Source organism: Oncorhynchus masou, chromosome 26 (genome assembly GCF_036934945.1).
Source record: "Oncorhynchus masou masou isolate Uvic2021 chromosome 26, UVic_Omas_1.1, whole genome shotgun sequence".
Lineage (NCBI taxonomy): Eukaryota > Metazoa > Chordata > Actinopteri > Salmoniformes > Salmonidae > Oncorhynchus > Oncorhynchus masou.
This window is the reverse complement of record NC_088237.1, coordinates 7,965,319-7,990,508: the sequence shown is the minus strand read 5'-3', so window position 1 is coordinate 7,990,508 and position 25,190 is coordinate 7,965,319. Positions and strand designations below refer to the sequence as shown.

Sequence of the window (25,190 nt, the reverse complement as noted above, 5' to 3'; positions counted from 1 at the left end):
GTGTGTGTGTGTGTGTGTGTGTGTGTGTGTGTGTGTGTGTGTGTGTGTGTGTGTGTGTGTGTGTGGTGTGGTTTTTAAATCCAAACGGGGTCAGTAGCGGGTGTGACTGTGTGTGTGTGTGTGTGTGTGTGGTGGGTGTGGTTTAAATCCAAACGGGGTCAGTAGCGGGTGTGACTGTGTGTGTGTGTGTGTGTGTGTGTGTGTGTGTGTGTGTGGTTTAAATCCAAACTGGGTCGGTAGCGGGTGTGTGTGGTGGGTGTGGTTTAAATCAAAACGGGGTCGGTAGCGGGTGTGTGTGTGTGTGGTGGGTGTGGTTTAAATCCAAACGGGGTCGGTAGCGGGTGTGTGTGTGTGTGGTGGGTGTGGTTTAAATCCAAACGGGGTCGGTAGCGGGTGTGTGTGTGTGTGTGTGGTGGGTGTGGTTTAAATCCAAACGGGGTCAGTAGCGGGTGTGACTGTGTGTGTGGTGGGTGTGGTTTAAATCCAAACGGGGTCGGTAGCGGGTGTGACTGTGTGTGTGCCATATATAAGGTAAGCTGAGTCTCAGGCTTGGCTATAATAGGTTCTGGCCATAACTGGCACCTGCAGGACTGTAGTTATGTAGCAGTAGCCAGCAACATACTGTACTCCTGACTATTCCCCTGGGTGGTAGATTGGATGTCAATTCTTTACCCACTTTGACCTCCTGTCTAAGGCAGGATGTGGGAACCCCTCATGCTTCAGTGCTCCTCCATAGGTGTTTGGTCTCCACCTGCACTGCTATTCTGCTACTGATTACCCTGCCCCTATCAGAACCCCCTATCTTACCCCTCCATCAGCTCAGAAACATGAAAGTGTCTCTCTTCCAAGAGATCGAAGGTTTATTCTAGATTTGTGATGCAGTTGAATGCATTTTTGTTGTTAAGCGATATTGGTATAGAGCAGGTATGTGACGTGAAGGATAAATGCAGTCTCCTTTCTATCGTTCTCCCCCCCCCCCCATTTGATTTCCATTCGTTATGTGCTAAACTCGACTAAATGTGCTGTTGTTGTGTGATGTGTCAGGGTTGAGAAGCCGTGTCCTCGGGGCTGGTGGGGAACCCCATGTGTGGCCCCTGCCACTGTGACGTCAGCAAAGGGTTCGACCCTGACTGTAACAAGACCAGTGGAGAGTGTCGGTGCAAGGTAAGAAGATAATCACGGTCACTCTTCTCACAGGCTAATGCAGCGTTTCTCAAATGTGTTTTGGACCCTCCCTATGCCATTTGAGTTTTCTGTGGCCCTAAGATGAATCTAACTAGCTTTTCTCTTGAAGACCCCCAGTTGTAAACCATGACAAACCTAGTAAGATTTGACCACAACTCCCAAAATAGGTCCCGAATCAACCAAGGCTGTATGTTGAAGGCTTAAGTAAGCTGACCGTAGCGGAAGGTGCTAATTGCTAACTTTCCCCCCATCTTCTCCCCTCCCCAGGATAACTACTACCAGCCCAAAGATGAGGACACCTGTTACCCCTGTGAGTGCTTCCCTCTAGGGGCCCACTCCCGTACTTGTGACCCCCACACCGGACAGTGCCCCTGTAAAGCCGGGGTCATCGGACAACAATGTAACCGCTGTGACAACCCCTTCGCTGAGGTCACCGCCACCGGTTGTGAAGGTGTGTGGAAGGAAATGGTGCACATGCAAGTGTTTGATACTCCTAAATGGGATCTTGAGAGCCTGTGAGTGCATTCTGTCTCTCCTTTGTTCTGTCCTTCCTTCCTTGATGTGATCATTGATCTCACTCTATTTGGATTCATGAAAGCAAGGATTCCTCTTATCCAGACATGTCAGATCAGTTATCACGCCAAGGACTGGAGGAAGGAAGGAGTCCTGGTTCAAGGCCTTCCCTCGTTTAGATCTCGCTCTAGCTTCAGTAAAGAACCACAATCCCCATACCATATCTGTCACCGAAGTGCTTCAACCCAACCTTGTGGCTACTGTATAAAAGGTCTTCAAAGAGTTACAATTACGGTCACTTAGGATATAAGAACTTGGGTGTGTATACAGTACAGCACATCAACCGACTCCATTACTTAGGAAGCCATAACAACACGCATACAAGTCTTAACCTGGTTTTGTTTAGGATTAGGCTACTTAATTAATTAAATCATGTGAATCATTTTGTATCGTTGTGTAACCACTCGTGTAGGATTAGTGATATAATTGCTGGCCTGTTTGGCTGTTTTGAAAACCTCGGAAGAGTCGTTAGCTGTAGTGTTTCTTGGGCGTGTTAGATATGTGTAATGCAGCCCACGGCAGAAGTTGGTCTAGGATCAGATTACACAAACCTCACTGCCAACCAGAAAACTATAAGGGGATCACAAAACATCTGACCCAGTGTCAGTGGTTAGGGTTTATAGGGGCCACTTCTAACTGTGTGCCATCTGTCCCCTCTCATCTCTCAGTGGTGTACGAGGGCTGTCCCAAGGCCTTCGACCAAGGGATCTGGTGGCCCAAGACCAAATTTGGCCGTCCTGCAGCCATGAACTGTCCCAAAGGATCTATCGGTGAGTTCCTTTGCACGCTACACAGCTCTTATCATAGCAGGAACAGTCACAATAACTCAGACCAATTCGTACCAAAGGTATTTTATTCATAGTAAAGATTTTATGGTTTGGAGAATGGAGGTTATGTACTGTGGTGTCCCTTAGTTCAAGGCCTTCTGCTGTTCCTAACACCTTTCTGTGGAAGGAACTCATTCACACAGCACACGGACAAGGCCCTCTCATTGGTCTATCAGGGCCTTTTGAGACTTGTCATTGGCCAATGGTGTTCGTGAAACTCTGTCTCTGGAGGGCAGCAGCCGGAGACAGAGACAAACACCGGGCCTTGTGAAGAAGACTTGACAACGTCTGCTTCTAGACACATTCATAATACCACAGAGCCGTGTGTGTGTGTGTGTGTGTCCTGCTCCACATAGAGCCTTAGCAGTAGAGACAATATGGGCAGGGCCAAGACGTAACATCGCTGACCTGCTCCCATTAAACCACAATAACCTCCCTAGTTACCCCCTTAGTTACCCTTGTCACCACGGAAACCCTTTGTTGCCCCGCTGGACTCTCTTGGGCCGTTTTTATTGGGTGACACGGCTTGGCTCACATCAACCAACGGTCCTGTCAGTTCTAACCGTAAACTCTTTTCTCTGTTGAGCGCTTGTTTGGAATGAATGGTAATGAGTTGGCATTTAGATTGTGCTTTTATCTAATTTATTATATCAAGTAACTCCCCATTTTCTACCCACGTGTAGCTGCCACCTGGCGCTAGGAAGAGACGGTTGAATTATTTCTCCCCCCCCCAATATTCCTCTTCTCCTTCTTTTTTCGTTTTTGCTTTTCTTACTGTAAGCACCGCTATCGTTCAACTCGTTTTACTTTCTCACTGTAGGAACTGCAATCCGCCACTGCAACGATGAAAAGGGCTGGCTGCCTCCTGAACTCTTCAACTGTACCACAGTCTCCTTCACCCAGCTCATGAAGATGGTGCGTGTGCTCAATCTTATCCAGTCCAAGGCTATGCACCCGTAGTTCACTCACACAGAGACCTGTCCTAGCTACAGATGTGCATGTACACAGCTCTTTCATAACTTGCAAATCTCCCACTGAAGGATTATACACAATTCAGAGTCACTTACGCAAATCTGAGAGTTCAGTGGTGGAAGTAAAGCCTATACAGCGTCCTGGCAAAATACATTGTGGCGGTACGCCGTACCTGGTAAAACTATAGGCTAAATACCACTATTTAACATTACTGAATGTCAGCCACATGGAATATTTGCAAATTGCATTGTGGTTCAACGAGAACACTTACATTTTGCCAAAGTGGAGATGAAAGGTCAAGACGCGTGAGGACAAGGCACAAATTAGTGGCTGAGACCGAGCAGTGCAGACTAGTGGCTGAGACCGAGCAGTGCAGACGAGTGGCTGAGACCGAGCAGTGCAGACGAGTGGCTGAGACCGAGCAGTGAAGACGAGTGGCTGAGACCAAAGTGCAGACGAGTGGCTGAGACCAAAGTGCAGACGAGTGGCTGAGACCAAAGTGCAGACGAGTGGCTGAGACCAAAGTGCAGACGAGTGGCTGAGACCGAGCAGTGCAGACGAGTGGCTGAGACCGAGCAGTGCAGACGAGTGGCTGAGACCGAGCAGTGCAGACGAGTGGCTGAGACCGAGCAGTGCAGACGAGTGGCTGAGACCGAGCAGTGCAGACAAGTGGCTGAGACCGAGCAGTGCAGACGAGTGGCTGAGACCGAGCAGTGCAGACGAGTGGCTGAGACCGAGCAGTGCAGACGAGTGGCTGAGACCGAGCAGTGCAGACGAGTGGCTGAGACCGAGCAGTGCAGACGAGTGGCTGAGACCGAGCAGTGCAGACGAGTGGCTGAGACCGAGCAGTGCAGACGAGTGGCTGAGACCGAGCAGTGCAGACGAGTGGCTGAGACTGAGCAGTGCAGACGAGTGGCTGAGACCAAAGTGCAGACGAGTGGCTGAGACCAAAGTGCAGACGAGTGGCTGAGACCAAAGTGCAGACGAGTGGCTGAGACCAAAGTGCAGACGAGTGGCTGAGACCAAAGTGCCCGCTAATAACAGTGGACATCCATTCAGGCTACACGTGTAGGCCTCTGTTACGTATGTCTCTTTCCATTCATCAAATTGCAGGTGCACAGTGCACTGTTGGGGTTTGGATGCTGGAACTATTTTGTGAGAGGAGGAACGTGTGTGGGGAGCCTACAGGAGAGCGCCTTTGTTAAGTGGTTGATTGACAATCAGGTGAAAACACCATGACTGGTTGTGTTTATGCCACATAGGCGGCACGTCCACAAGGCTAGGGGCAGCTTTCCCTAAAGTCAATGAAATTGCCAATTAAAAAGCCTAATTAGCTTATTTCTGTCTATAAATAAACAATAGGCTACTCCACTACAAAGCAATGTTTTGGCTACAGGGGATCATTAGCTTATTTTTTGGGCCTACAGTCAGAGGGGCCTACAGTCAGAGGGGCCTACAGTCAGAGGGGCCTACAGTCAGAGGGGCCTACAGTCAGAGGGGCCTACAGTCAGAGGGGCCTACAGTCAGAGGGGCCTACAGTCAGAGGGGCCTACAGTCAGAGGGGCCTACAGTCAGAGGGGCCTACAGTCAGAGGGGCGTACAGTCAGAGGGGCCTACAGTCAGAGGGGCCCGCAATTGGGGAGCGCACACGGAAAACACCAAATAGATGATTGTTGAGTTGTGACTGTCAGTGAAAATACGTAAAAATACAATTGTGGAAAAGCTGTTTGGAAAGCAAATGGCTATTGCTGTAAAGAGATGACAATGAGAAGGCTCCAATCTGTCTTTTAGTTATCAAAATTCTCAACTTAATTGAGAGAACAGTAAGCCTGTCTTATTGGCACTAGCGGAGAACATCGGTCTTTATCATTGCGTCAATGCCACTTTTTGTTTGTTTTTGGACAAAATAAATTCCTCCGGGTTAGATGCACGTCATCTTGTATTTGTGTCTCCCTCTTTTCGTAGGCCGTTTATATGGATCCCACAACATTGTGTTTATTAATCCGTTTGTCAATGTCAGCACAGTAGGCTACCCTGTCATTTTTGTCCTATTAAAAAAACGTTTCTGTTAATGTCTCCAGTCATATAAAGTGTAGTAGAATTGCATGAAATGTGTTTATATAAAGGCCAACATGAAAATGTATCTGATAGCCCTATAGCTTCTAGCCTCGGCCTGCTCTACCTCACTACCCGCTGCATTGAACAGTCTTTTTTTGGCCAACAGCGATTGAGTTGTATTATTAGCCTAAATAATAACTATCCAATAAAATCATCACATACGGAGAAGTAGGTTGTCTCACATAAGTCTTCGAATGCGAGGATGCATGGAATGCTTTATTGGGGCTCTCGAGTGGCGCAGTGGTCTAAGGCACTGCATCTCAGTACAAGAGGCATCACTGCAGTACCTGGTTTGAATCCAGGCTGCATGTTTATGGTGAAAATGTGCTTCCTCAAACTTGAAACCCATGCCCTGCTTATGTATTGCATGTTAAAAGTGATATATATGGCCAATCTTTACTTGGCCTAGGCTACTAGGACCACAGAGATCATATATGAAATGAATAGGTGCGCGTGCTTGGGTGTCCCGTACTGGTAAGAAATGAAATCTACTTTCACCACTTTGTTAGGATTCATCTATTGTTACCAACCTACCACAGACAGTCCATATAGTTGTAACTGTCTCCAGTATCTCTCTGTATTCTTGACCTCCTTCTCTTCCCCTCCGTCCCTCCAGAATGAGGAGATGCATCGTAACGTGTCCAGGATGGACCGCGAGCGCGCCAACGCTATCGTCCGCCTGCTCCACAACGCCACCAACCACACGGACAGTTACTACGGCAACGATGTGAAGACAGCATTCCAGCTGCTGACCAGGGTCCTCCAGTACGAGAGTCAGCAGACAGGCTTCGATCTCACGGCCACGAGAGACGCAGAGTTCAACGAGGTCAAGAGTTGTTTGGTTTTTGTTTTTAATACAACGTTGCAAGTGTGCTGACTGCAAACTGGCTAATTGCAATATTTGTATGTTTTTCTAAAGATGTGTTTTTGTATGCGCAGTATTTCTCTCAGGGACCGTGCGCTAGTTGTCTATTGTGTCAGACAGCAGGGCATTAGGTGCATTACCAGTGCATTATTCAGGATTATAAACTGGGTGGGTTCGGTTGCACTGGGAAGACTGGAGGAATGCTGCCCTCCTCTGGCTCTCTTCCAGTTCCACTAACAGGGGAAGCTGACCTGGCCAATGGGAACGCAGGCTGGAATGTATTTAGACCTGGAGGCAGCTCTGCAGAGTGGTCACTCGCTGGCACAGCCACACAGTCCTATAATCTGATTTTAAACAGACAGAACCTTGACCACACTGCTGACCCTAATGCCTAACTCTAAATTAAGCCGTTTTTTGGTTTTCATACATTTTTGACAATATAGAGAATTTTGACTTTGCGGAAAACCGTTCTGGCTGCAGGGAAAGACTCAGGACAATAGATGTCAACCTGCAATATGAATTTGAATCTCCAAAAAGCTGAGCTATTTAACATCTCCACGTTATATTATGGCATTTCTCTGTAGGTTGTGAATGTTTTACGTCACCGATCTTATATAGGCCTACTTGAGCAGGTAACGTCTGCTACTCTTGGACTTAGACAGGAGTGACAGAGTTTGTGCCCACATTCAAAGCGGCTCACTGTCTGACCGTCCTGCTCTGTATTGTTAAACCCTTCAGAATCTGGTGAGAGCGGGCAGTGCCATCCTAGACCCTGGCACCAGAGACCACTGGGAGCAGATCCAGCGCTCTGAGGGGGGCACCGCCCATCTGCTGCGCCACTTTGAGGATTACACCAACACCCTGGCACAGAACATGAGGAAGACCTACCTCAAACCATTCACCATCGTCACTGACAACATGAGTGAGTGGAGACACATTTACAGACCAATGAAGAGAGGATTTCAGAGAGTCGAGGAGCAGATTCCTAACTCCCTAACATAGAATTTGAACAAATATTCCATTGATAATTTGTCTCTGGGTAAACTGCAGTCAAGTTCCACTTTCATGCAGTGCAATTCTAATATATCGCCCTTATCTGATAATGAGCTGATCTTGACGTGTGGTTCTTTCTCTCTCCTCAGTCATTGTCGTTGATTACCTGGACACGTCTGTCCCTGGGCGGGCCTCATTCCCTCGCTTCCATGAGATCCAGGACTACTACCCCAAAGACCTCACGTCCTCTGTCCGTTTTCCACAGTTCAACACGAGGCCCCAGGAGGTCCCCGACAAAGGTACAGTCGTCTGTTCACACTACCGCTGGACCTGGAATGCTGCAAACTGTATGAACTCTTTGGGGCTGTAATCCATCACAACCTTTGGGATTTGTCGGTGACCTACCAGTTTAACAGAGTACTTGAAGTCCAGTTGAAGCAGTCGCGTAAACTCAGTCTCTTACCAAGACACAAGATGAATCGGCCGTGTTTTGTGTTCATATCTTATTATGGATCCCCATTGGCTGCTGCCAAGGCAGGAACTACTCTTCTCAGCAAAATTAAGGCAGTTCTATACAATAAAACAAAAAACATGACAATTGCATTTCACAACAGATTTCACGACACCTTAAGTGTGTCCCCTCAAGCCACTACTCTACCTCCACATATCTACCATACAAAATCCGTGTGAACGTGTGTTTATGTTACCATGTGTGTGTATGCGTGTGTCTGTGCCTATATGTGTGTGTCTCTTCACAGTCCCCGCTGTTCCATAAGGTGCCTAAGTTTGATCATTTTACCAATGAAAAAAACATCAAAGTAGTTATATCAGTGGGTTTTGTGATGAATGAGCCAGCTGATTCAATAAATGATGGAGCTGGGTGCCTTTTTCCCAAAATTCCGTTTAAGGTGCTCCAAAGCTTTTTACAATTATTCTTTATATCGCTTATCTTCGTTTCATGCATCAGTGGGTCCCAATCTACTTTGTAGTAAGGACTTAAATAGGTGTTTCAATAGCTGTTGTCTCTTTCACACTCTTACTCTCACTCTCTAGTAGTCGATCCCAGCCCCAGCGTCGAGCCCTCTCACACCGGCGCCCCTGAAGAGGATCACACCCATTCCAATAAGAAACGCCGCCATGTCGAGTCCACCGCCCCCCTGCCTGTTGCCGTGGTGATAGTGTTTAGGTCGTTGGGTCAGCTCCTCCCTGAGAGATACGACCCGGACCGTAGGAGCCTCAGGTAACCAAGGGCAACACTTTACTACATTTTACTACGCTTTACTTCAATCTTTCATCAAATCCGACATAACCAGACACTGCTTCTTATCAATTTCTACGTAGCTAATCTAGCCATCATAATAAAGACATAACACATCTCATAAATGACTCAAATGTGGCAACAGATATGGCAACTGTATTTGCGTTGGCACAAACCGCTGTTTACTTTAGGTCTGATTATTGCCCCGGCGTACTGTGGGTGTTTGTCTCACATATCATTGCCATGCTGTCTGAGCCTGTCACTGTATAACTTTGGGCCACTCAAAACTCTATATATGATTAAAAACACGTCGTGAGAAATGTGACACACATGTAAGGCAGAGTTAAATGTGGAACAGTTTGGTTGGCAGATCATGAGATTTAGCGCCGTGTGTGTATGTGATAGCTGCTACACTGGTACTAGAAGGACTCAGGAATCACCATGTGGCTGGTTGCCAAGCGGCCGCAAACAGCCGAGAATGTATATTTCGGGAACTCCCGAAAAGGAGTGTTTGCTTGAGTGCGTGCGGGTCATACGTGCGTAAACATTACTTCAAAAGCTATCAAAAGAAGTGTGTCCGTTCATCCTTGCTCGTGTGTGTGTGTGTGTGTGTGTGTGTGTGTGTGTGTGTGTGTGTGTGTGTGTGTGTGTGTGTGTGTGTGTGTGTGTGTGTGTGTGTGTAGGCTGCCCAACCGTCCAGTGATCAACACCCCCATAGTAAGCACGTTGGTGTACAGCGAGGGTTCTCCCCTCTCCTCCCCCCTTGACCCCCCCATCACACTGGAGTACACACTACTGGAGACAGAGGAGAGGACCAAACCTGTGTGTGTGTTCTGGAATCACTCCATTGCGTGAGTACTACACACGCACACAAACACACCACACTCTTTACATGGTATTCATTGTCTGTCCTCTGTGTGTGTGTGTAGGATTGGTGGTACGGGGGGCTGGTCATCCAAGGGATGTGAGCTGCTGAACAGGAACAACACACACATCAGCTGTCAGTGTGACCACATGGCCAGCTTCGCTGTGCTCATGGACATCTCCAAGAGAGAGGTAGGCTCATAGAGATATACTGTACAGAACTCTAAATAGTTGTCATTTAATTGCTATGGGCAGGATACACTACAGCAGTAGGTGTGTGTGTGGGGGGGGGTAGTTCATGTCCTCTCACTGTTTGCTGCTATCAAGTATGATAATGATCTTTACCCCCCCCCCCTCTCTCTTTCTCACCCCTCTCCCCTTTCTCTCCTCTTCCTCCTCTAGCATGGTGACGTGTTACCCCTAAAGATTGTGACCTACACCACGGTGTCAGCCTCCCTGGTAGCGCTGCTCCTCACCTTCATCCTGCTGGCTCTACTCAGGAAGCTACGCTCTAACCTCCACAGCATCCACAAGAACCTGGTGGCGGCACTCTTCTTCTCCGAGCTCGTCTTCCTCATCGGCATCAACCAGACTGACAACCCAGTGAGGAGCATTTAACCTATGACCCCTGACCTCTTACTCTAACCCTGACGAACTGACCAGACTGACAACCTGGGGAGATGAACGGAACTAAGGAAGCCAAATTGTGACCTCTAACCAGGACCCTGACCTCTAACCCCTGACCTCTGACCCATCAACAAGACTGAAAACCCAGTGACTGAAAACTTAAGGGACCCCGACCTCCTGAAAAATCCTTATGCTTTAGCAGGGATAGTTTGGAATGTTTAGCATTTGTGACTATCTGGATATGAATGAAAAATATGTTGGTTGCTTGGTAGCACTCCGGATTCTGACGCTTAAGTGTTAGAAATACACTAGCACCTCTGTTATCTCTGCTTGGAGCACAGGTGTGCTTTCCATTGTTATCACAGTTACAATGTAGTTCTTTAGTCCCCACATTTTGCCTACAAATCCCCGGGATAACCCCGGGGATACAGCCCTGCAGCCATTTTCTCCTTGGCGTTATGGGAATTCGTCGTCGTTGTTGAGCTGAGAAAAGACTAAATTGCTACTTTATCATTACGGGGAAGTCTGTGTCTGCCTGCACAGGTTTCTCTTTTCGATCAAAATCACATTGCAATGTTTAAAACACACAAACAACCCTCGTACATTATCTACACAGGCACACCCCTCCCACGCCCCCCCCCACACACACACACAACTCCTCCCCAACATCTACAGTATTTGTCCTATTCCTGTAACGTGGTGCGTTTTCAGGTAGGTTAAGGGATAAAGCAGGGATTTCTGTTTCAGGTTCACTCCGGTTCGAGGTTTCTGGTTAAATAGCTGCTATTTGTTTACCTGCAGCCATTCAGGTACTGTTACTGACAGGAGCTTACAGGGATCGGTTCCACCTGAGAGTTTGTCTTTGTCTGCTAGATATTTCTAGATTGTACATCTGTTGCTTCACTAATAGTGTTAGAGCTAAGGGATTTACTGTTCTGGATGGGACTCACCATCTCTCTGTTGTCGAACAATAGATACTCTATTTAAGGCATTCTGAGATGTCTGATACTATGTATTCACATAGCATGTGATTCCTGTACCTGGTAAGGGCATTATAAAGGTTTGCCTATAGGCAAGTAATCTAATAGTGTATTTTGACATACATTTAAGTACATTGATGCAATTTACTCTGAACTTTATTGCACAACACACACGCCTGTGTGCACAGACACACACACACACACACACACAGGCCTGCTGTCCCTCCAGGCCTGTGATAATAGAGACATGCTGTTACTGGTGCCTGACTGTTTGAGCCTCAGGGCAGTAGACCCTGTCACAGATAGACATACAGGTCTGAGTCTGTCTCCATAGACTCTGTTACTGTTCAAATCAAATTCAAATGGACTTCTTTCCTATCAGAATTTTTACAAATACCCAGCCTAAAACCTCAAAGAGCAAGCAATGCAGAGGCAAAAGCATAGTGGCTAGGAAAAACTCCCTAGAAGGCAGGAACCTAGGAAGAAACCTAGAGAGGAACCAGGATCTGAAGGGTGGCCAGTCCTCTTCTGGCTGTGCTGTTACAACATTAGCAACGAACGACACTTACTCACCTCACTGTTTTTCTGAAGTTAGAAGCCGAGCCGCGTGTGTGCGTGCGTGTGTGTGCGTGCGTGTGTCAGTGCTGTGGAATGCTGTCGTCAGTCACAGCCCTGAGCATCTCCTATTAGATTGATGACCCTCTGTGATCTAGCTCTGTCCCTCCCCTACCTACTGGGAGATTCCCAAGAACACTGCATTCTTCCTGGAACAAGGGATGGAGGGAGATAAAGAAAAGTAGAGAGAGATGGAGGGCGGGAGAGAGGGGAGACCCACTCAGAGGCTGCACACTGAGTGTACAAAACATTATGAACCCCTGCTCTTTCCTTGACACAGACTGACCAGGTGAAAGCAATGATCCCTTATTGATGTCCCCTGTTAAATCCACTTCAATCAGTGTAGAATGAAGGGGGGGGGGGGACAGGTTAAATAAGGATTATGACAACATGGATTGTGCATGTGTGCCATTCAGAGAGTGAATGGGCAAGAGACAAAACTCTGTGAGGAAGGTGTTCTCCACGTTCTCGTACCCTCCGGGTAGTGTGGCCAGTGCTGTGGCCTGGGACTGGGATCTTGGATGAGTGGTCCTCGGTGTGATTGAAACGGATGTCCCGGGTGACCTCTGACCTCGTCCCTCTGTGACTCCCTGTCTGCAGTTTGTGTGTACGGTGATCGCCATCCTGCTCCACTACTTCTACATGTGTACGTTTGCCTGGATGTTTGTGGAGGGCCTCCACATCTACCGCATGCTGACGGAGGTCCGGAACATCAACCACGGTCACATGAGGTTCTACTACGCCATGGGCTGGGGCATACCTGCAATCATCACAGGTGAGGACACACACACACACACAACACAATGTATGCACACACACGGACGCACAAGCAGACAGACGGGCATGCATGCACTCACACACACTTGTCTGTGCCTCGCCTGCCTCCCCTTGATCCCCGTAGGAAACTTGGGAGGGGAGAGAGAGAGAGCAGTAGGAAAAGCCCGTTAATATGAGGGAGAGAGCGAGGAAGCGAGCAGAAGGGAGAGGGGGGGGGAGAGAGACTTCCTGAAGTCTCTGTCCAGTAGTAGACTCCAGCGCTGTATGTCCCCTCCTGTCCTGAAGACTCCCTCTAGGTGATTAGACCTGTGTCTGCTGATGCCAGTCAGCCCATAATACTATCACCACACTCACAAAGCCCGGGGAGAGAATAGGTCCCTAACCCAGCCCAGCCTCCACTCTTCTCTCGTGGATAATACCAGCGTAGACCTGTTTACACCGTTGTGCACTGCAGGGAGGTGTTTTATGAAGCCTCTTGTGTACATCTATGGATTTGAATGAAGAAAGAAAGCGCCGTTCCCCAGCATGCTTTGCTTGACCTGCAATATCGTTCGTGGATGAACCATGCTCAGGCTTTCTAGTCTTTCTCTGCTATTCTCTTCTCCCATCAGTAATAGCCCAATGCGTCTACTTCTAACAGGTGCCACTGGCTTATTTGTCCTCTTCATTTGAGTGAAGAAAGACTTCCTGCACAGTGCAACTGTATTATTGTCCCAGTGCAGGTGATGCTCACACTTCACAGTAGGCCTGTAAGCTAACACAGTGTTGATGTGTTTCTCTGGTTCTCCCCTCAGGTCTGGCAGTGGGTCTTGACCCTCAGGGCTATGGGAACCCAGACTTCTGCTGGCTCTCTGTCCACGACACCCTCATCTGGAGCTTCGCAGGGCCCATCTCTGTAGTCGTCCTGGTGAGTGCCTGAGATAAATGGTGCCCTTTTTTAAAAAACCGCTACTGTGCATGTTTCTTTTCAATGTTACATTCTTTCTTTCTTTCTCTGCTTGTTCTTCCCTTTTATTGTTGTCCTTCCTTTGCTCGCTCTCCCTCTCTAATTCCTTAGTGAATGAAATGCCTGTGTTCACGCGTGATTTGCAGTTCGAGGTCTTGAGTGTATCTGTTGTTGACTGGAAGTGAATTACCCTGTTGTCTGCCATGGTTCCAAGGCTTGTCTCGCTCCTCTCTCTCAGGTCAACGTCGTCATCTTTGTACTGGCAGCCAAGGCATCCTGTGGACGCAGGCAGAGGTCCTTCCAGAAGTCTGGAGCCATGTGAGTGTTATTACACGCGCAGGGCACCGACACACACACACGCACGCGCCCACACACACACACACACTTGAGGTGAAGGATATCAAAGCCCATTCTCTACATTCCATTGTTGAGCTACACCTATGTTACACGAACAGTCTATTAGTAGGATTTACGTGTGTCTGTGGACGCGCGACTGTGTGGGTGTGTATGAGTGTGTGCATGTGTGTTTTATGTTGTGTGTGTGTGTGTGTGTGTGTGTGTGTGTGTGTTATAATCTGAGTCTCTCCCCCTACCTCCCTCCCTCTACATAGTCCTGCTCTGAGGATGGCCTTCCTGCTCCTATTGCTCATCAGCGCCACCTGGCTGTTGGGCCTCATGGCCGTCAACAGTGACGTCATGACCTTCCACTACCTGTTCGCCATCTTCAGTTGTCTGCAGGTGAGGGGTCAGGGACAGGGCCTCGGGGTTAATGGTCATGGGCCAGGCTGTACAGTCCACTGTCATTCACTGCACTCTCAGCTAAAACTCTTAGCCTTACTGTACACCAGTGATCACCAGTTTTTACACAATCCATTCTCTTCTCTGATATTAGGCCAGGGCCTGCATTCATAAAGCATCTCAGAGTAGGCATACTGATCTACGATCAGTTTTGCCTTTAGTTCATAATGAATAAGATTACATTGCCAGGGGGGGGGGCTGATCCTAGATCAGCACTCCTACTCTGAGACAATATGTGAATGCAGGCCCTGGCCTAATATCAGTGAAGAGAATGGATTTTTGGTAAAGGCTTTCACTGACGCCCTCTCTCTCTATCTCCTTATAGGGCATCTTCATCTTCTTCTTCCATGTGATCTTTAATAAAGAAGTGAGGAAGAATCTGAAGAATGTCTTTACCGGGAAGAAAGCTTCGCCGGATGAGTCCAGCACTACCAGAGCATCTCTACTCACCGTGAGTGTACACACGGATAAACACACACATAAGAGATGAACAGATGTCTTGACTGTCTAGTACTGACTGGTTTATTTCTCCTCCACTCCCCCCTTCCCCCCTTTCTCCCTCCAGCGGTCTCTGAACTGTAACAACACGTACACTGAGGACGGTCCTCTGTACAGGTCAGCCATTGCGGAGTCCGCTGTTTCTCTGGAGAGTACCGTCAGGTCAGCCAAGAGCCACAGCAGCTACCTCCCTTTACACACTCAGCTAGCACGGTGGCTGCCGCATGACTATGGCAACTGTCTGTCCTGTCTCAGTCTGGATCTCTCTTTTTCTCTCTGTTACTCTTTTGATCTCTGAGCCATCTCTCTTTCTCTCTCTCTCTCTCTCCACACGAACCCTAGTAGCAGCTTCCACACTCTCTCTCTCTCTCTCTCAACACAGCAGTTTGTCAAACAGGCAAGCATACAAAAAGAGACAACACACGTACGTGCACACACACACAGGTCAACTAGTGCTACGCCCAGCAGGTGGGGAGTGTCTGGCTGGAGGAGGGAGGTATATACAGTACCTGGTAGAATATTTCAGACACACACAGCTGGCCTCTGGCAGTCAGCTAGGCCCCAGCAAGCCTAACTCTTAGATCAGAAGGCTTCAGACAGGTTAGCTACAGTACAATATTGTTGTAGGCCCTCTGGCTAATGTCTCAATCTATAGGAGTTTGGAAAAGGTATGACTCTAGCATTATGTTCAGGGAAAAGAGAGAAAACAGGGGGGAATTCCACGTTATCCAATGCCCAGGTGAAGTTCGTCATCATGGCCTCCCGAGTGGCCCAACGGGCTAAGGCCCTGCATCGCAGTGCTAGAGGCATCACTACAGACCTGGGTTCCATCCTGGGCTGTATCGCAGCCGGCCATGACTGGGAGACCCATGAGGCGGCGCACAATTGGCCCAGGGTCGTCCGTGTTAGGGGAGGGGTTGGCCGGCAGGGAAGTCCTTTTCCCATCGTGCTCCTGTGGCGGGCCGGGCGCAGTGCACGCTGACACGGTCGCCAGGTGTACGGTGTTTCCCCCGACACATTGGTGCGGCTGGCTTCTGGGTTAAGCGAGCAGTGCGTCAATAAGCAGTGCGGCTTGGCAGGGTCGTGTTTCGGCCTTCGTCTCTCCCGAGTCCCTACGGGAGTTGCAGCGATGGAACAAGACTGTAACTACCAATTGAATATCACCAATTTGGGGGGGGTATAAAGTAGAATAAAAAAATGAATTTCGTCATCAGTTCTTCTGCAGCTCTACAGTAAGTTGAAAGGCTCCAACGTGATTCCACCCAGCTGCGTAACTAACCTGTGTTTGGCCTGCTCTCTGATGTAGGGGTGACTCTGGCCAGAAACACAGTGTATCGTCAGGGACAGCTATCGCAGGACACACTGACCTGGACGGACCTCTGTTCCACAGGAACGGCACTAAAGGAGGAGACGGTAAGCCGTGATCTGATTCAAAACTCCGTCAAACTGTCCCTGTTAGAAGAGTTGATGGAGATGGTGTGTCGTCTTCACAGCAGCGAGCTGTGTGTCTGCATAATGCGTTCATGTGTTGCTCTTTCTCTCCCTTTTGTCTTTTGGTCTCTCTCGCTCTCAGACTCGGACTCGGACAGTGAGTTGTCTGTAGACGAACACAGCTCGTCCTATGCCTCGTCTCACTCTTCGGACAGCGAAGATGATGACATGGACATCAAGCCCAAGTGGAACAACGAGAGACCGCCTCTACACAGCACACCTAAAGGGTCCAGCATCAAAGGTAGCCGTCCATTTCTCATCCAAAACACCCCTCACCCTAACCGGGAACCTATCAGTTACCCGGAACGTCCATGGTCTCACTGCTCAGAAAGCACTGCAGTTTCTCTCATTTAGCTTTTTATTCATTCTTAATGACTCACTGATAAGATTACGTAAGTATTAGAATTAGAGCTGGATTATAGTGCATTATACCGTGTTATCAACAGTGTTATCAACATTATTTATTATTATTATACTGTGGTATGGTAGTACTACCTACAACCAAAATACTGATTTGGCTCATGTTTCTTCTTCCTCTGACCCTAGTGGAAGCAGTGTCCAATCATGTGAGGCCTCACTGGCCCAAGGAGGCGATGACAGCCAGTGACAGCGAGGATCCTGGGGGTGCAGAACGTCTGAGGGTGGAGACCAAGGTGAACGTGGAGCTGCACCAGGAGAACAAACACAACCACGTAGGAGAGAGAGGAGAGACACCCCAGGACAGGGAGACCCCCACTAGGGAGAATGGACCTCTCAGTCTACCCTCCAATGGGCCTCCCAGCCTGGGCACCCACCAGCCTGAGCCGAAGAAGGGTGAGAGATGTAGACATTCCATCTTTTATTTGTTGGTTTGTGTGTTTTGTTCATTCAATCATTCATCCAAGCATACACTATCTTAGCCCTGTAACTGAGTCTTTATGGATTACACCTAAAACCTAAAACAAATGTAAAAAGGTTCTGTATTTTCCCCATCTCAGGCATCCTGAAGAACAAGATCACGTACCCTCCTCCCTTGACCGACAAGAACATGAAGAACCGACTGCGAGAGAAGCTGAGTGACTACAACCCTCCATCCAAGACCCACTCCGTGGCCTCCAACGACGGGGCGCACCCTGTATCTGTGGGCAACAGCGCAATCATCAAGCCGCCGCTTGCCCCACGGCCACAATTACCACAAAATGGGGGCGTGGCTATGAGCATGAAGGCGATGACGACCAACGGAGGCCACGAATCAGACTCTGAGTGAGTGGGTAGTCATATGTCATAGTATGTCATAGTGTAATTCTGGTGTGCGGTGTTTTTCAATGGAACAGAGAATGTAGTGTCACCTAGCATAAAGTGATGAATGATTCCTTTTTGCCTAAATAGTGAAGGATGAAGATTTGTTTTTTATGTCAGACTGCATCTGAATGGTATTTCATTATCGACACTTTAATGACATGTATCTGCTGACCATGGAGGCTATTGATGCTGACCTGCATGTATTAGTTAAAGTTTTTACATGAGGGCATATTTCGCTGTCGTCTATATGTACCGTTTGAATGAAAGTTCCCATCCCACATATGAATGCTGCACGTGGTTGTACACTGTCTAGTGGTGTTAGCCTGCATCCCTACCTGCACACATCTAACCCAGCATGTCTCCCCTCCATCTATCCTCCCCTCCCCTCCCTCTATCCTCCCCTCCCTCTACCCTCCCTCTATCCTTCCCTCCCTCTATCCTTCCTTCCCCTCCCTCTATCCTTCCCTCCCTCTATCCTTCCTTCCCTCCCCTCCCTGTATCCTTCCCTCCCTCTATCCTCCCCTCCCTCTATCCTCCCTCCCTCTATCCTCCCCTCCCTCTCTGTATCCTTCCCTCCCCTCCCTCTATCCTTCCCTCCCCTCCCACCTATCCTTCCCTCCCTGTATCCTCTCCTCCCTGTATCCTCCCCTCCCCCCTCCCTGTATCCTCCCCTCCCTGTATCCTTCCCTCCCCTCACCGTATCCTTCCCTCCCCTCACCGTATCCTTCCCTCCCCTCCCTCTATCCTTCCCTCCCCTCCCTCTATCCTTCCCTCCCCTCCCTCTATCCTTCCCTCCCCTCCCTCTATCCTCCCCTCCCCGTATCCTTCCCTCCCCCTATCCTTCCCTCCCCCTATCCTTCCCTCCCCCTATCCTTCCCTCCCCCCTCCCTCTATCCTTCCCTCCCCTCCCTCTATCCTTCCCTCCCCTCCCTCTATCCTTCCCTCCCCTCCCTCTATCCTTCCCTCCCCTCCCTCTATCCTTCCCCCTCTATCCTTCCCCCTCCCTCTATCCTTCCCTCCCTCCCTCTATCCTTCCCTCCCCTCCCTCTATCCTTCCCCCTCTATCCTTCCCCCTCCCTCTATCCTTCCCTCCCCTCCCTCTATCCTTCCCTCCCCTCCCTCTATCCTTCCCTCCCTCTATCCTTCCCCCCTCCTTCTATCCTTCCCTCCCTCCCTCTATCCTTCCCTCCCCTCCCTGTATCCTTCCCTCCCTGTATCCTTCCCTCCCTGTATCCTTCCCTCCCTGTATCCTTCCCTCCCTCTATCCTTCCCTCCCTCTATCCTTCCCTCCCTCTATCCTTCCCTCCCTCCCTCTATCCTTCCCTCTATCCTTCCCTCCCTCCCTCTATCCTATCCTCCCCTCCCTCTATCCTCCCCTCCCTCTATCCTCCCTCTATCCTTCCCTCCCCTCCTATCCTTTCCTCCCCTCCCTCTATCCTTTCCTTTCCTCCCCTCCTTCTATCCTTCCCCCTCTATCCTTCCCTCCCTCTATCCTTCCCCCCTCCCTCTATCCTTCCCCCCTCCCTCTATCCTTCCCTCCCTCTATCCTTCCCTCCCTCTATCCTATCCTCCCCTCCCTCTATCCTCCCTCCCTCTATCCTTTCCCTCCCTCTATCCTTCCCTCCTCTCCTATCCTTTCCTCCCCTCCCTCTATCCTTTCCTTTCCTCCCCTCCCTCTATCCTTTCCTCCCCTCCCTCTATCCTTTCCTCCCCTCCCTCTATCATTTCCTCCATCCCCTCTATCCTTCTCTCCCTCTATCCTTCTCTCCCTCTATCCTTCCCTCCCTCTATCCTTCCCTCCTCCCCTCCCTATATCCTCCCCTCCCTCCCTATATCCTCCCCTCCCTCCCTATATCCTCCCCTCCCTCCCCTCTATCCTCCCCTCCCTCCCCTCTATCCTCCCCTCCATCCTTCCCTCCTTCCCTCCATCCCCCCTATCCTTCCCTCCATCCCTTTCTCTCTCTCCCCGGAACAGCGGCAGTAATGAAACTTCAATCTGACCCAGCAGGAAAACCAGAGTCTCTCTGCCCTTATGAGAGGAGAAAAGATGACCTCTCTCTGGAAGAAAGGACAATGAAAAGGAAATGAGGAGAAAACAAGAGAGTAAAGGAGAAAAGAGAGGTGGGAAAAGGATATAGGCATAAAGAAAAAGAGAGAAGGTTTCATGCCTATGTGCAATGGAGAAGTGACCTCTCACCCTTGACCTCTCACCTTCATCTCCTAAGGAGAGCAGTATTCCTTCAGAGCCACACCTGCCGAACTGAACTAAAGACAAGGGAATGTATGTGTCAGACTAAACCAAGTAAAGGAGGAGGTCCTACCTACAGGACGAATGGAACCTCCTGTGCCAAACCACTAAAGAGGAGGTGAAGAAAGAGTCCATCCCCCAGAATGAGTGGCTCGCATTGGTTGGACAGAGACTCGAGAGCCTCAGGGCTGATACAGATATGGATATATGACCACTGTGTGCTGGTACAGTCAGTTGTAGTCCAGAGAAAGACTTCTAAGACTACAAGTCCTATAGAGGCCTACAGGAAGTTCAGGCGAAACTCAGAGACTTACCATGTGCCCTGTTCCTCCAAGCTACTCATAGAAAGTGGAATATAGCCTTTCACCCAGTGTGTTTAGAGTGTAATTAATATGTAGATATTTCAACAACAAAAAATCTATATTTTGGATTTGAACTGGGTCATCATGGATGAGAGACAAAAATACATGTTTGTAAATTGAAAAGAAAATGCTTTTGTAAAAACAACAATTCTAGAATCCCTTTCTGATTGTGGAGAAATCCCACCCTGTAATAGGACATGTTCTTCTATGGCTCAGACTAGCAAACCTGTGCCTTATCACTGTGCAAACCATACCCATCCCAATGCCACCCCCCCCCAAAAAAAATGTTTTTGTATTTAAAGAAAACATTTGAACGCAGGTCAGCAGCACACACCCATTATTCTGCTCACCAAAGTAGGTAAAGAACCACTGCAGTACATATATGGTATGGAGTCTCTAATGTCAAGCCAACCACTACGTAAGTAATACCTTTACAGCACTTCCTATCGTGTGATCGGCACTGTACAACAACAACAAAAGACATTTTGTATGATCAAAGACACTGGAATTGTTTTGTAACATATGTATATTTATTTGTATGGTTTCAAGACACTGGGAGGAAAAATGATGATTGTAACTGTAAAATTAAAGAGGACATGTTGAATTTTTTTTGAAGCAGTCAATTTTGACCTCAGACACATTACAAAAAAAATAAAAGAAATACCCTTGAGGAAGATAAAACAGTGAAATGAGGATAACTGTGAACGAGGTAACAGAGGACAGAAAAGATGTACTTTGAATGGAATTCTTTTTCCTTAAAAAGGTAGTGTAGCTATGTCTTCAATGACTCCCTGTATATCATTACACTGTCCAAGGAATGTACTGTCTCTTTGCACTCCTTGATTCTGTCCTGTGCTGTTCCAGGCACAACCGGGAGTGTTTGTCTGGCTGGCTGATGGACTGTCTGCTGTGGGGTCCAAAGTCCAGACAGTGACTGAGGTCCAGGGCTCATCCTTTATGAAACAATGGTGCTTACCGGTCCTGCTGTGTGTGACCCTTCCGGGGTACTGTACTTTCACTCACTCACTCTCACACACACACACACACACACACACACTGTGTTATCCACTTGACAGGGGCAAAGTCAGTGTGTAATAGAAGAGACATTTCTGAAGTGCGTTGAGTTTTTCCTGACACCCTGAGAAAGAGTTTAGGTATTTTATCACACTTTCTTAGTCGTTCTCTGACAAATGGCTCCATAAGTTTATGGAGTAGGTGACCTGAGGTTTAAGCAATGAGTATTGATGATGACAAGGTGGAGGAGCAGGAATGTGTCCTGATTGAGACCAGACCCTGTATTCACAAAGTGTCTTAGGATAGCTGATCTTGGATCAGTTTTGTATTTTATATCATAATGGGGTTATATGGATTTTATTTGACCAGGTAAGTTAACTGAGAACACTTTCTCGTTTACCAATGACCTGTGGAATAGTTACAGGGGAGTGGAGATGAATGGTGACGATTATGTGGCCATGATGGTATGAGGGCCAGATTGGGAATTTAGCCAGGACACCGAGGTTAACACCCTGACTATTACGATAAATGCCATGGGATCTTTATTTTTAGTGACCACAGAGAGACAGGACACCTGTTGAACATCCCACCCGAAAGGTGGAACCCTACACATGCAAATGTCCCCAATCACTGAACTGGGGCATTATAAAAAATATTACCAGAGGAAAGAGTGCCTCCTACTGGCCCTCCAACACCCCTTCCAGCAGCATCTGGTCTCCCATCCAGGGACCGACCAGGACCAACCCTGCTTAGCTTCAGAGGACGGGGAGAACCTGAGCCGAGATCAGCACTCCTGCTCTGAGACACCTTGTGAAAACGGGCCCTGACCCAGAAAGAAAAAAACTGGTTCCTAGTTATAAAAACTTTGAATGTGACCCAGAGTTGTTCCTTACCAGGTGAGGAGGTCAGGGAAAACCCCTGGCCCTGACCTAAATGGTGACACTCACAGCACCCTTTAAAGGGGCATTTACAGTTGCTAAATACACCTGTGAGTTAATGATATGTACGCATTGATTCTTGAAGAATATAACTTGGAAATGCCTCATGAGCTTTGTTTAACTGTCACACTCCATGAGAACCCAAAATATAAGCTTGTTTTACTCCAATGTTTATAAACATTGTACATTTAAACAAACACTGACTGTATAGCCTCATGCCATGGTTAAAACTATAATTTCGATACCATTGATGGTCAGTCTTTGCATCCGTAGCTCTGTATATGTATTTGATTGGTTACATTTTTACCGAAACAGGCTGGGAAACCATTTGTTGTTGGTTTCAATTGCTGATTGCCACTTTAAAGTAAAGCCACATGTTTTATTAAACATTTGACACACATCTCAGACCTGAATTCCAAGGCAAGCGCCTCGCCCTTTTCAGCTTTGGGTATTTCAGCTCCAGCGCGACATCGCCTTCGCATGGAGTTGATCAGGCTGTTGATTCTGGTCTGTGGAATGTTGTCCCACTTCAATGGCTGTGTGCAAAGTTGCTGGATACTGGCGGGAACTGGAACACGCTGTCGTACATGTCGATCCAGAGCATCCCAAACATGGTCACTGGTTGGTGAGCATGCAGGCCATGGAAGAACTGAGACATGTTCAGCTTCCAGGAATTGTGTACAGATCAGCTTCCAGGAATTGTGTACAGATGGGGCCTGAGTTGATGGCGGTGGATGAATGGCACAACAATGGGCCTCAGGATCTCGGCAATGTATCTCTGTGCATTCAATTGACATCTATAAAATGCAATTGTGTTCCTTGTCCATAGCTTATGCCTGCCCATACCATAACCCAACGTCCATCATGGGACACTGTTCACAACATTGACATTTTAGAGTGACCTTATTGTTCCCAGCACAAGGTGCACCTGTGTGTAATGTTCATGCTGTTTAATCAGCTTCTTGTTATGCCACACCTGTCAGGTGGATGAATTATCTTGGCAAAGGAGAAAATGCTCACTAACAGGGATGTAAACAAATTTGTGCTCAAAATGAGAGAAATATACTTTTTGTGCGCATGGAAGGTACTATTTAGCAAAAAATTATACAGTAAGCAACTAATATCAACATACTACTCATCCATTTGAGAAGGAGTAATTCGTCACTTTCCTCTGCTCAGACATTGCGTGCATAAACCAATGGTTACATGCCACATCATCGACTGACAAGATTGTTATAAAATATGTGATAAACGGATACGTAAAATACATATTCAGGCGATGCAAGATCTGAAGATCGGGCCTATCGAATGCTCAAATTGCGCTTGTTCCCTGTTATTCGTACATTATTCGGATTATCAGCTGTTGTCGAACACACACATGGGAGTGAAAAACTATTTTCTTCCTCACCAGTGTGCGGTGAATTCTACTGGATGAAAAGACAACGTCAAAGATGATCTCTAATATTGACAAAATAACAGATGTGTGGACTGGAGTCGCATGCCTTGGACTCGAGTCAGACTCGAGTTGCAAATATGATGATTTTAGACTCGACTTGACAAAATCAAAAAGACTTGCAACTCAACTTTGACTTTAACACCAATGACTCGTGACTTAACTTGGATTTGGGCCTTTTGACTTGAACGGACTTGATACCCTCCCCAAGCCCAAATATGAAAAATGATGCTATTTTTAAAAAGTGTGCAGTGCATCAACTCTTCATTTAACAGATTAGAGTTTGAATCGGACAGCAGCCAATCAAATTGTGCCAGCAGAGAAAAAAATGCGCTGGCAGTGCCGAGCACTACAGTGTTGCCAACTTAGCGACTTTGTCGCTATATTTAGCGAGTATTCAGACCCCTCTAGCAACACATTTTCAAAAAAGAGACTAGCGACAAATCTAGCAACTTTTTCTGGTGTTATTGGAGACTTTTGGAGACTGACGCGAAAGCACGTATCGTTCTTACTCTTCTCAACGAGCATGGCCCCACCCATGTCCCAAAGCACTCACAGGCAGCCCAGTCCTCGAGCAGCAGTCCCTCCCAGCTGCAGTCAGAGCAGGAGATGTTCACCCCTCCTCGTTCAGACTGCAAATGAATCGTGCATGCGGGGAAGCCGCCTCTGGCAGATCCCGCCCTGGCTTACATTTTAAAAAAACAATTCACCTGAATCAGGGCCAGACTAGGTTATCATAATTTTCTCACATTACCACTGACAGTTTTTTCTATTGTCTCTTGTTGGTCCATTTAGATTGTATACAAAAAAATGTTATGGTTAAAAATGTTCATGTTTTACTGTGACTTGTGGTAGGCTCCTAAATGGACCATAAGGGTAAAACCAAACGAAATTAAGAAAACTAAACTAAAAAAAAATAATATAATAAAAAATAAGTAACTCCGCCAAAAAAAAAATATTAAAAAATAAGTAACTCTCTGTTTTGGGTCACTTTTGCTGGTCTCAAGCCCCCAATCAAGGAGGGCTGGAATTGTGACATAAAAAAACAATAATTGACAGAAGAAAGTTCATTTGTTGTTCTAAACATATTTAGGGTGTTTTTTATTCACTTTTTGTCTCTCCCACGACGTTATTCCTCTCTCCTACGGCATCCATCACAATTACATGCACATGGCAAATTATGCAAATTAGGTGATGGCATCATTTAGCGACTTCTAGCGACTTTTGGACAGCCAATAGCTACTTTCCTTCCTGGGGAGTTGGCAACACTGCAGAGGAACGTCGGCGGATGAATTCAGACTGAGCCCTTGGAAAGATGCACCTAATCTTTGCACCTAAAATTGAGCTACAACTGGTAGCTGCTGTTCCTAAAACCATTGACATACGTTAGCCTACTGTAACCCCACACAGGGGTGTGTTAAGGTTGGGCGATTGTGTACACGCCTACATCGCCTGATTCCGCCCTGTAGCGATCCTCGATAGTCGAGTGGGTGGTGCAGTGCAGGTT

The 25,190-nt window shown here is 47.8% G+C and overlaps 1 protein-coding gene across 1 annotated transcript in view; it reads left to right on the top strand.

The window, feature by feature from the left end:
* Positions 1 to 20,882, top strand: part of celsr1a (cadherin EGF LAG seven-pass G-type receptor 1a) — a 126,884-nt gene extending 106,002 nt beyond the window's left edge. The window contains 23 exon segments of the mRNA XM_064938242.1: positions 1,045 to 1,073; positions 1,076 to 1,164; positions 1,453 to 1,636; positions 2,427 to 2,528; positions 3,406 to 3,500; positions 6,292 to 6,501; positions 7,279 to 7,462; positions 7,683 to 7,832; positions 8,590 to 8,773; positions 9,475 to 9,642; positions 9,721 to 9,847; positions 10,058 to 10,258; positions 12,478 to 12,652; positions 13,449 to 13,561; positions 13,839 to 13,918; positions 14,212 to 14,338; positions 14,724 to 14,849; positions 14,964 to 15,058; positions 16,203 to 16,309; positions 16,470 to 16,628; positions 16,934 to 17,200; positions 17,365 to 17,629; positions 19,677 to 20,882. Coding sequence (XP_064794314.1) covers positions 1,045 to 1,073; positions 1,076 to 1,164; positions 1,453 to 1,636; positions 2,427 to 2,528; positions 3,406 to 3,500; positions 6,292 to 6,501; positions 7,279 to 7,462; positions 7,683 to 7,832; positions 8,590 to 8,773; positions 9,475 to 9,642; positions 9,721 to 9,847; positions 10,058 to 10,258; positions 12,478 to 12,652; positions 13,449 to 13,561; positions 13,839 to 13,918; positions 14,212 to 14,338; positions 14,724 to 14,849; positions 14,964 to 15,058; positions 16,203 to 16,309; positions 16,470 to 16,628; positions 16,934 to 17,200; positions 17,365 to 17,629; positions 19,677 to 19,704 — 3,265 coding nt within the window. The 3' untranslated portion in view covers positions 19,705 to 20,882.
* The last annotated feature ends 4,308 nt before the right edge of the window (positions 20,883 to 25,190 follow it).